Raw genomic sequence first — 11967 nt, 5'->3', positions numbered from 1 at the left:
AGTAAATTCAAGTGGTTTTTATTGATTGAACAAATACTTTCACTGAAATAGATAGTAAGTAGACCATTTAAAAAAAAACTTATATAGCCTACATTTGAATAATCCTCAGGGTTGACTGGCTATATAGACTGTGACTCACATTATCCCTGTTAACCCGTTATAGGCACTTAAGACAGAAGATCGTGATGTGCCAAAGGAATGCAGAAAATAATGCACTTTCCAGAAGTGTGTTCCCACTGGTGGATGTTTCATATATCAAACCATGGCAAGGTTTACCGGTGGAGTTTCGTAAGAGTTTACGGCGGTAAAAGGAGAGTTGGGAACAGCCCCCTATTAAGTAGCAGATTGTGGAAAGATTCTACCCACTTGGACAGAGACTTCTTTCTTGGACATCTGCTGTTGGAGCTTCCAGTAGCCAGCTAGAGGAGAGAAGGGTACACCCAGAGCTCCTAAAAGTTATCTATTCGTTTCCAGAGGGGGAGTCTTCAACGAGACTGCATTTACATTTTTTGATTTTATTCTGTCAGAATTGACCAGGTGAGCTACAAATATTTTATTTTATCCTGCTGTTGATTAGAAATAATTCAAAATTCATACAAAATAAATGCCTTTCAATGAATAAGACATTGTGCTAATCTGTATGTGCTATTTATGCGCTTTTTCAAATGGATACACTGGATGGATACACGAATGCAAAGATTTATTTATTTCTGGGAATAACTGCAAGATTAGTGATTTTTTTCGCGGCCATTTATTCTTCAGGTTATAGTTTGTCCATAAAGAAACACATCTATGTTGGATTATTTCTGGACCCAGTGTGGAATCAAGAATTATACTGTATGGGAGTATGCGCATAGAAGGAGAATAGTTTAGCCAAAGTAATCAATAAATTAGTTGATAATTGGTAAAACTTTACTTTAGGGCAATGATAAATGTGCTATTGGGCACATTGTTTTGGCAAAAGTTTTTATTCTACATAATATATATACTTTTATCATCTATGGGCCTAACCTATACAACAGGTTGAATTATGATTCCATTATTTATTAACAGTGAGTCAACGAAATAATTTTTTTGACTACTTATGCTTAATAACGAATGTAGTTCAGAAAAAATAGTGATTCTATTTTTTGAGATAACCGTGCACAAGGTGACAGAAGTTTGGTCGTTAAATAGGCCTACGTTTTTCTCTCTTTTCATTGAACCAAATTTTGCCAGACAGTGGTTTAGGTAAATTCCTCCGCTGGCAGATGCCCTTTCAGTCAGGCAAATGTAATCTATTCTCTTTCAAGGGCTCGTGACTTTCTGTCCACTCTCTTCCCAACGCTACACTAAATGGGTTTGAACATTTGAATGCAACTCTCTTCTCAGATTGATTCATGTGCTGCTGACCCATAACGTCTAAAAATGAAGATAAGGCTGTCGCTGGCCGTGGTTGCCTTCGTTGCAGTGTTATTCTCCACAGTTGAAGCTCAAGGTAAATGTCCCTTCCCCCTATCCCTCCTGCCAAACCTTTTCATATACCCCCAACTCTCTCTCTCTCTCTCTCTCTCTCTCTCTCTCTCTCTCTCTCTCTCTCTCTCTCTAGTTGTTTGATTACAGTGTTTATGATGTAGGGTGTTTTATTGTGTGTGGACATACTATCACATGGAAACAACCCTAATGCATTGTACAGTATGATTAATAAAATTATACCCAGTTATGTGTGTATTGTGCTTGATTTGACTTGTCCCGAACCTCTTCTCTTGTTCTGTAATGTATTATGAGTTATTTCAGAATAGTTATAATTGCATTTACTCAGTCTTCGTACATGTATATAATATATTCTAAATTAGTTTTTAGAATTATGATAGGACATATACAAACTCTGTCATGAAACCAAAATCAGGAAATGTCTCCAACTATGCCAATGAGAAATCAGGGACTCTGGTATTATGTCGTCAACAGTCATCTGTAATACCCAGTATGTGACATTACTGTCTCAACAGTTGGATCTGACTTTTATGTTGATGTCAGAGTCCTCACAGGGCTCTGAAACCATCACGTGTAACCACAGTCGTATTGATGTTATGGTTCGGTAAAAGAATCCAGGACCCAATAGTCATTCCTTCATTGAAAATTGGATAGGATTTTTTATTTATTTTCCAATTATGTGTTCTCAAACAAAAGTACACTAAAAATAAGTAAAACTAAAATCATTTCATGGTTTAGTTATTCCCCTCTGTAATTATGTCAACTAAAATGAAGTTACATTAGCTGTTCTAGATTTTAGAATTTCTCATATTTCAATCGCCAAAAAAAGTAAGTGGTCATGACATGATCATTTGTAGAAATGTGAGATCATAGTTTCAATATCCCTGATGTTCAAAACGTGAGAATAATTTTTTTTTGAAGTGTAAAAACATTTTCAGACCAAAGACAAAAACCCCAAATGGAAAGTTGTGATTATTTCCCCTGAAAGCTTTTTTGGGGAGTCCAATGTCTACTCCCATATATCTTCACTAACGGAATGGAAATATGTAATATGAGAATCGCAAATTAATCCTCAGACAGGGCAAAGACAAAGAGAATGCGGGCATTCTTGAAAACGTTGAGTTGCAATCCATATGGAAAGTTAATATGAAGTAATTTTTGTCAGTACATGTTGCGAAATTGCTTTGGCATCCCTTCTGCCTCTTTTGGAGAGTCATAGCTCTTTCCTCTGAATGACTGACTGGCTGTAGACTAAGGTTACTGACAGTAGCCAGAGTCTGGCTCATGGGAAAGGCAGAGGTGTCCTCTGGTCAGGCAGGGTGCTATGATTTGCATCCACACCTGTTGAGGGAACTCGACTGAAAAGATATCCACCAATGTTTATTGTGATTATTTTATATCTTCAATGCTTTTTTTCAATGTCTTGTTTTAGTAAAGTATGTTAAAATGCAAGATGAGAAGATTGAACAGAAAATGTGCGCAGTAACAACTCTGTAACAACTGTGTTTCCAACTATTTGCGACTTTTTCTACAATGATGCTCAAACAGCTTGCGCAAAGTGACAGCTCTTTGCTCTTGTGAGTGAAAACAACCTCCCTACAACCTTTCCTTACCCAACTTCCCCCTCCATCTCCCCTCCCCATCTACCCTTTACTCAACTCCCCTCCCTATCCCCAAGTGGGTTTATTTATTCTTGTTCAGAGACTTTCTTGGAGACATGAGGGGAGCTTTCCCGGGCCCCCTGAATTGATGTCAGGTTGGTGATCCTCCTTTACTGTGTACCAATAGCAGCTTACCTCAGGTCCTAGTTGTTGTCCGCCTGTGCATTCGGTGTGTCCTGAGCTGTTGCTTTCTCAGTGGGTATTTTACAATGATATTCTTGCATCCCATCCCACTGCCCTTCCTCAACAGCTTGCATGCCACCCACCTGCTGACATGGTCTGCAAGGCCAGCCTTGGCATGTATGTCTTCATCACATACTCATCATCATCATGGACTATAGTATGTAGCATATAAGAAGTGCCTATACAGACATAGGCTAGAGGAGGAAGAGGCACTCCTACAGCACCTCACTTCGTAGATGTTAAGACTCTTACATTCTCACAGTTCTAGCAATCTTGTTATTCTGTTTACCCTCAAGTACATGTTTATATGTCCAAACACTTTTGTTTCCCATTTAACTGTACTCACATAAAGGTGAAAGGTCACTCAACACTCAGCTGATCTAAATAGGTTGCATGTGAAACCCAACTGAGGAAGAATATCATGTTAAAATATGTTTATTATCTCTGTGTGTGGTCCGTCATGTACATGGAAACTTTCATCCAATTTGTCAAGTTGTTCTAAACAACTTTCTCATGTACATGTGCATGGTGCCGTGACAGCCAGCTCAATGTGGACACGTGTGTTGTTGTCAGATTGCATCTGTTGTTGTTTTATTCTTTTTATTTTCAATATATTTGTAAATTATTTTCCTCTGTATCTCAACTCTCTCTTCATTTTGCCTGTGTAAGGCAAGCAGTGTCCCAGCACCTCATGCCATCTTGTTCACTGCCAATGAAAAGAACGTACACAACAGTCTCCCGTGACACATTGTGTATTCTTTTTGCAAGGTTTGCAATGGATGTATGCCAATGACTTGTGCTAGAGTCTCTAAATATACAAATACTTTGTCAAAATATGTATATATACTCTGTATATATAACATGTGTTAAATTCAGCAAATGCCATCAACATTACCTGGCAATCTTGACTCCATTGTATAATCAATAACGTTGGAATGAAAATGTTGTTGTACTTGTGTGTTGTTCCAATCAACTCCATGACTTGAGAGCAACGTGTTGGTGCTGGTTGGTTGGGCATGCGTGGTAATGACTGCACTCAGCATGTATTGGATGGTTCACTCAATGTTTGTCCTTAGGGGAGTTTTGTGTGGAGTTGGTCTGTATTAATGTTGTTTACTCCAGACTTCCGGTGCTTGAGTTGCTGACTAGGGTCACCTGGTTGTGCAACTCAAACAAATGCCATTTTGTTTTCCAAAATGGCTTCTCACACTTTTTAAATGTTGTTGTGAGTTTATTCTTTGTCACATTTACCATGGATGTGGGTTTTTGTCTCCCTCAACAATGAACGTCTCAACTTCAGTCATGAAGTGTTTATCGTTGGGCTAAATGTGAAGGCTTGATATAAAATGCCTTGCTGAAATACTTGATCAACACTTATATACTCATACACATGTTTGCTTACATGTAAGTTAACACCAGTTCCTCTTTTGTTTGCAGTGGAGCCCCCCTCAGACTTGAAATTTAAAATTCTAAATGAGAACACAGTGCAAATGTCATGGAGAAAACCATCGCAAAGGATACAAGGCTACAAAATACAAGTTGTATCGGATACAGGTTCGTATTTATTGATCTCATCATTTAATTGATGTTTGCCTTACTAGTTTTAGCTTTTCAGGCCAAGCTGAATGATAATTTGCACCAATGCTAATGGCAACCCATTCTCTATATACCAGATGAACCAACCAAAGAGTTGAACCTCCCTGCCACTGCCACAAAGACATCTATCACAGACCTGACTCCTGATCTGGACTACTCAGTGTCCATCAACTCCTATGATGGCACAGAGGAGAGTATACCCATCTTTGGCCAGCTCACTAGTAAGTGTGCAATATTCAAATCAAATCAAATCAAATGTCATGTGTCACCTGCGCCGAATACAACAGATGTAGACCTTAAAATGAAATGCTTAAATTACTTAAAAATAAGTTGAAATGTAACAAATAATTAAGGAGCAACAATAAAATAACAGTAGCGAGGCTATATACAGGGGGTTCCTGTACAGAGGGTTCCGGTGCAGAGTCAATGTGCGGGGGCACCAGTTAGCTGAGGTAATTGAGGTAATATGTACATGTAGGTAGAGGTAAAGTGCATGCATGTATAATAAACAGGGAGTAGAAGCAGCGTAAAAATGGGGGGTGGGGACAATGCAATTAGTCCTGGTAGCCATTTTATTAACTGTTCAAGAGTCTTATGGCTTGGGGGTAGAAGAAGCTGTTAAGAAGCCTTTTTGACCCAGACTTGGCGCTCCGGTACAGCTTGCCGTGTGGTAGCAGAGAGAACAGTCTATGACTAGGGTGGCTGGAGTCCTTGGCAATTTTTTGGGCTTTCCTCTGACACTGCCTGGTATATAGGTCCTGGATGGCAGGAAGCTTGGGCCCAGTGATGTATTCTGATGCTGTTACAAGGTTAAAAATAACTTGTGTGAAAAGTCAGATGGCTTTCCCAAAAGCCTGATGTGGACTGATATCAAAAGGGTTTAACCTCAGATCAGACCACTCAGCCATAGGAACAATGGGCCAATTACATAGTTTCAAGCCTCCAGCTGGCTATGGTGTAGCTGCCAAGTGAGATGAAAAACATAAGATATTTAATGGAACAACTGAGAGTTTATAGCGTTAGCTTCTAGACACATCAGAAGAAGGAAATCACATTTGTTTATTGAAACTTGAATAATTTATAGCTAATGCACCATGAAAAATATGTTTATATGTATGTGGTTGATATCCCATTGAAGAGGCTTGATGATGTGTTGATTGTCTTGGATGTATACATGTCATATGACACACAGGATGTCATGATAACAGTTCAAGTTCTCTTGTGTTTCAGTTCAATCCAGTAACACAAGTGGAACAGCAAGGAGACCTCAGACTTCAGATGCAATCAGTAAGTATGTTTATCTCAATGTCAACCAGACCCCTCTATGCCCATTACCTGTCCACATAGCTGTACCATTTTTTCCAGTACATTTTCTGTGTTTTTCCATGAACTTCCATCATAATCATAATATTTTTCCCTGGAATATTTTCCTAAGCCTCAAATACCCCTTCTGCACTGATGAGTTGTCACAGTGTGAGCAGACAGGTGGACCGACAGCGGCTGAGAATGTACACTGTAATTCGTAATTGAAAACAGTCATCACATTGAGGCAAACAGATTCCTTTTGTGTTCCCATAATCCAATGAGAGGGATGACGTCACTGTCATGCCAACTCTGTGCATGTCTGTCTTTTAAATTAAATGTTGAAAGAAGTGGAAAGGATTACTGCTCTGACCAGAAGTCCTTTTACTGGAGTTCTTTGCCTCTCCATGAGTCCAGTCTGTGGATTGACAGGGAGACACACTCACTTTTCCCCACCATGTACGATTTGGGTGGAAATTGAACCAGAATTCCCGAAAAACTATCTGGTAGAACGCTCTTAGCGCTCTCACAATTTACCTAATTGTCCTGCTAAATCCGTAGAATATTTTATGTTTTATCAAGAAATCTTCAAAAAGTGAGAATAACAAGATGTGAGAAGCACATACGCGTAAAGAGTCAAATAGACCTAGGGGATCTAAGATTCAAGACATTCATAGAAGTCCTGCCAATTATTGCATCTTGAATGTTCCAGAGAATCTGATGGATCTGTGATTTAAAAACCCACTAGGGTTTGAAACATAAAACCGAACAATACCGTTGAAAGTTTCAGTGATTATTTGGTCCATAAAAACACATTTTTGTCTTCATGACTGTTGGAATATCATCTGTCAGATATTTTCATTAGAGTACCAAAAAGGTGCACCAATCTGTCAGATTGTGTTCAGACAATTAATTGTGTTTCCTCTCTCCTCATCCCCCTCTCCACCCCTCCAGAGTGTTCAGTCAATGCCATAGCAGACCTAGTCTTCCTGGTGGATGGCTCCTGGAGCGTTGGCAGGGAAAACTTCAAGCACATCCGCAGCTTCATCAGTGCCTTGGCTGGTGCCTTCGACATCGGAGAGGACAAGACCAGGGTGGCCGTGGTCCAGTACAGCACAGACACCCGCACTGAGTTCCCCCTCAACCGCCACTCCAAACGAGGAGAGCTGCTCAAAGCCATCAACACCCTGCCCTACAAGGGAGGAAACACCATGACAGGTATACATGATAGGTGTGACTAAACAGCCAACTTGGACATGTTTGATCCCTTACAGTGAGTGCATGGATATCCTGTAGATAATTTGTAAATTCTTGTTGGACCGAATCCTAACTTGAGATCTGTGTGTGTAACTAGAACATTGGTGCAAATCTTCCATTTTATGTTCTGTTTCCGTGCTTGTTCTCAAGGTAGGCTTCCGCCCACAGACAATAAATGTTATCTTACGCTGAAAGATTTTAGGTAACACTATTTTCTTAAAGGTAAATTATGTTACACTTTGTCTCTAGGGGATGCCATGGACTACCTGCTGAAAAACATATTTACGGAGGCGGCTGGCGCCAGGAAAGGCTTTCCGAAGATAGCCATGATCATCACAGATGGAAAATCCCAGGACCCAGTGGAGGAGTATGCTAAACGACTCAGGAACATTGGAGTGGAAATATTTGCCTTAGGTACTGCTCTTTCTTGAGAACATCCTTATAATGCTTTTAGTTTGTGTGTGCCTGGAGATTCTGTAATGGCTGATGACCAGAGTACTCCATTTCTCAGGCTAATTTCTAAGATGTTTTTCACAATGTAGGCATCAAAGGAGCAGATGAGGATGAACTGAAGGAAATGGCCTCAACTCCCCACAACACACATGTCTACAACGTTCCTAACTTTGATGTGATCAAGGCAGTGCAGAAAAAGCTCATCACTCAGGTGTGCTCCAGTGTGGAAGACCAGCTCAACTCTCTAGTGAGCGGAGATGATGGTAAGACATTATAGATCATGGTAAGACATTATAGATGATGGTAAGACATTAAAGATGATGGTAAGACATTAAAGATGATGGTAAGACATTATAGATGATAGTAAGACATTATCGATGATGGTAAGACATTATAGGTGATGGTAAGACATTATAGATGATGATAAGACATTATCGATGATGGTAAGACATTATAGGTGATGGTAAGACATTATAGATGATGGTAAGACATTATAGATGATGGTAAGACATTAAAGATGACGGTAAGACATAGACGATGTATTACATCACATTTCCATTGTTTGATTTAAATCTTCACATATTTCAAGTACATTGTCAGAAATAGGTATGGTCAATGTAACAAATCAACAACTTTGTAACTGTAAATGTATTGTTAAAGTGTTGCCTAACCAAACTACATTTGTTCTGTCTCTAGTGGTGGAACCGGCCTCTAACCTCCAGGTACTTGAGATCTCCTCTAAGTCCATGAGGGTGACGTGGGATCCCTCTCTGGGGGAGATCACAGGCTACAAGCTGACCCTGATGCCCATGATGGCAGGGATGAAGCGCCAGGTGGTATACGTGGGGCCCACCCAGACCTCCGTCAATGTCCGGGACCTGTCCCCAGAGACTGAGTACGAGATCAGCCTGTTCGCCCTGAAGGGTCTGACACCCAGTGATGCTGTCCTGGCCATGGAGAAGACACAGCCTGTCAAGGTGTCATTGGGTGAGATAACACTCTGTAACAGCATATCAGTGATCCACTCACTCACATACTAACTCACTGAACGTTTACTTAGTTGCTATGTAAAAGAACAACCTATTTCATAATGTAGACCATATAGAGATGACATCTAATGTATTTTCCACCCCAGAATGTTCTCTTGGAGTGGACGTACAAGCTGACGTGGTCCTGCTGGTCGATGGTTCCTACAGTATCGGATTACAAAACTTTGCCAAAGTCAGAGCTTTCCTGGAGGTCCTGGTCAACTCCTTCAACGTCGGGCTTGACAAGATCCGGCTCAGCTTGGTCCAGTACAGCCGGGACCCCCACACCGAGTTCGCCCTGAACACCTATAATGACATTGCTTCAGTGGTCAAGGCTGTCCGGACGTTCCCTTACCGCGGAGGCTCCACCAACACGGGCAAGGCCATGAACTACGTCAGGGAGAAGATCTTTATCTCCACCCGAGGCGCTCGAACCAGCGTCCCACGTGTCATGGTCCTCATCACAGACGGCAAGTCCTCGGACTCCTTCAAGGACGCGGCCACCAACCTAAGGAATATAGATGTGGAGATCTTTGCTGTGGGGGTGAAGGACGCTGTGAGGTCAGAGCTGGAAGCCATTGCTAACGCCCCAGCAGCGACCCACGTATATACTGTGGAGGACTTTGATGCTTTCCAGAGGATCTCCAAGGAGCTCACCCAGTCCATCTGCCTGAGGATCGAACAAGAGCTCCTAAACATCAAGAAGAGGAGTGAGTAGCCATTTAACATACAGGCAATTCCATGGTAATAGAACAATGCTGAGACTGAGAATTTTCACTTTAAAATGTATGTCAAACAATAACCAATGATTGTAAAGTTAAACAAACCATACAACTCTATGCACAACTACTTTTAACAATTTCCACTGAAAATTGTACAAAAACACATCTACTTGAAGATCACTGCAGATGCTAAGTTTGGTAGCAGAATGACAGCACAAACAGGAAAAACTTTAATTATGTTACCAAACTTAGCATCTGCAGTGTTCTTCAAGTAAACGTGTTTTTGTAACATTTTCAGTGGAAATTGTTAATAGTAGTCCTTGTGCATAGAGTTGTATGGTTTGTTTAAGAATCATTGGTTTTTGTTTGACATACATTTTAAAGTGGAAATTCTGAGTCTCAGTATTGCATGCCTGTACCCTTATAACAAAGGGCTGGGGGTTTTACTGCTCTGGTCATGTGGTCAACAAAAACTCCTAGCCCTACTCATTACACATACCCCTGTTTGAAGTTTAGCATGCTTACTCTGGGCTGCACTGTACCTGTAACTATAGCTACATAACCATACGGGTTACTTTAGTGGCAGCCGCTAAGTGACCTCGAACTCTGTATAGTCCATTGTAATCAGTTATTTGTGCTGTGGTAAAGCAGGTCAGAACTGTGCTACTGCAATAGCGATATCATAATGTATCTACATCTCCACTACACAAAAGGCTGAGTAATAATCTGAATCTATTATTACCCTTGCCTTGGCCTGTTTCTTTCTCCTCAGCTGGCTTCTGGTCAGGCAGACACAGGCGAGGTATTCATTGGCAGGGTTCTCCCCAAGATTTTTTAACAAGCTGGTGCTGCTGAGAACACCTGGAACTGCCATTTCCTGCAATCTAGAGCAAATAAATACTCAATTAGGGTGTGGTGCCTGGCCTTAAATGATAACAAATAAAGAAAATAAATAATAATAAAATATATAGTACTTTTTTTTAAACATTGTGGTGCAGCCAGTCAGCGCAGTGCCCTTCTTGCATTATTTGGGGAGAACCCTGATTGTTTTATCTCTTCCTGACTGAGCATGCTGCCTTCAAAATATCACAAAACCATATGCCTGCATCTCAGGGGAGCTCGTTGAACCATTTGTTATCGTTTACTGTTTTTAAACACTATAGCAACTGACTGGAGACCCTCTGTTATTCTGACCTAAATGTCCTTCCAATTCAAAGGCCACCCGTCTCTGAAAGTCAACAGGACTTTAGATAGTTTTCAACACCACAGTAGCATGACATCAGTTTATTTGCTGCACTTATTATCATTAATGATCCCCCTTTTCGAAGAACACAAAACAATTATTCATTGGCAATGTCCTGGGGTTTTTAATATAACAAAGACCACTCTATCATCTGCTAAATGACTTAAATGTAATGTAAATGTAATGTTGCAATCTTGTCGGCTTAATGCATAATGCTAGCATTCAGTATGAGGAGTGTTTCCTATGACCAAGACACTCATGGAAGATAAATGGTCAAATATGGACCTGTGAATGATGTTGAATGAGTTCAACTCATTGGTTCCATTCCAGCTTTTCTGAATGAATAAGATAGACACCTCTGCTTACCATTATCAAAAGCCATAACGATGACATTTTTGTGAGGACAAAACACAAACCAGTCACTTAATTGTGTTTTATCCCTCTCATCAGGTTTGATTGCACCCAGGGACCTGGAGTTCTCTGAGGTGACGTCCAGAAGCTTCCGTGTCACCTGGACAACCGATTCCACCAACGTCATGTCCTACTTGGTGCGTTTCCGTAAGGCAGAGGACATCACTGGGGACTACATCTCCCTGGCTGTGCCAGCCGACACCACCAGCGCCATCCTTCCACACCTCACCCCCTTCACCACCTACGAGGTCAACGTGTTCGCCCAGTATGACAAAGGAGACAGTTTCCCTCTGTCAGGGGAGGAGACCACTTTGGAAGGTAAGGGGTTAAAGGCATACACATTCAGGGGTTTCACAGCATAATCAAGTGAAGAGATACAGTACACGCTTAGAAAAAAGGTGCTATCTAGAACTCAAAATAGTTATTCTGCTGTACCCATAAGAGAAACCTTTGAAGAACTCTTGTTGGTTCAAGTTTAGAACCCTTTTGGTTTCAAGTAAAACCTTTTGGTTTCCATGTAGAACCCTTAGAGGATTCTATATGGAATCCAAAAGGGTTCTACCTGGAACCAAAAAGGGTTTTACCTGGAACCAAAAAGAGTTATCCTATGGGGACAGCCAAAGAACCCTTTTGGAACC

At 40.9% G+C, this 11967-nt stretch overlaps 1 protein-coding gene across 3 annotated transcripts in view; it reads left to right on the top strand.

The window, feature by feature from the left end:
* Positions 1-178: 178 nt before the first annotated feature.
* LOC115172768 (collagen alpha-1(XII) chain) overlaps positions 179-11967 on the top strand; it is an 86321-nt gene continuing 74532 nt past the window's right edge. The window contains exons 1-11 of one of the 3 annotated variants that reach the window (XM_029730505.1): positions 179-537; positions 1372-1477; positions 4755-4871; positions 4991-5134; positions 6144-6200; positions 7170-7433; positions 7722-7886; positions 8015-8188; positions 8622-8912; positions 9061-9663; positions 11369-11647. In XM_029730505.1, the coding sequence (XP_029586365.1) occupies positions 1408-1477; positions 4755-4871; positions 4991-5134; positions 6144-6200; positions 7170-7433; positions 7722-7886; positions 8015-8188; positions 8622-8912; positions 9061-9663; positions 11369-11647 (2164 nt within the window). In that variant the 5' untranslated portion in view covers positions 179-537; positions 1372-1407. The remainder of the gene's footprint in view (positions 538-1371; positions 1478-4754; positions 4872-4990; positions 5135-6143; positions 6201-7169; positions 7434-7721; positions 7887-8014; positions 8189-8621; positions 8913-9060; positions 9664-11368; positions 11648-11967) is intronic. The other 2 variants (XM_029730504.1, XM_029730506.1) reach the window with 2 other exon arrangements.

This window comes from Salmo trutta, chromosome 33, assembly GCF_901001165.1.
Source record: "Salmo trutta chromosome 33, fSalTru1.1, whole genome shotgun sequence".
Taxonomy (NCBI): Eukaryota; Metazoa; Chordata; class Actinopteri; order Salmoniformes; family Salmonidae; genus Salmo; species Salmo trutta.
The sequence above is the reverse complement of the archived record's forward strand: the minus strand, read 5'-3'. Positions and strand labels throughout refer to the sequence as shown.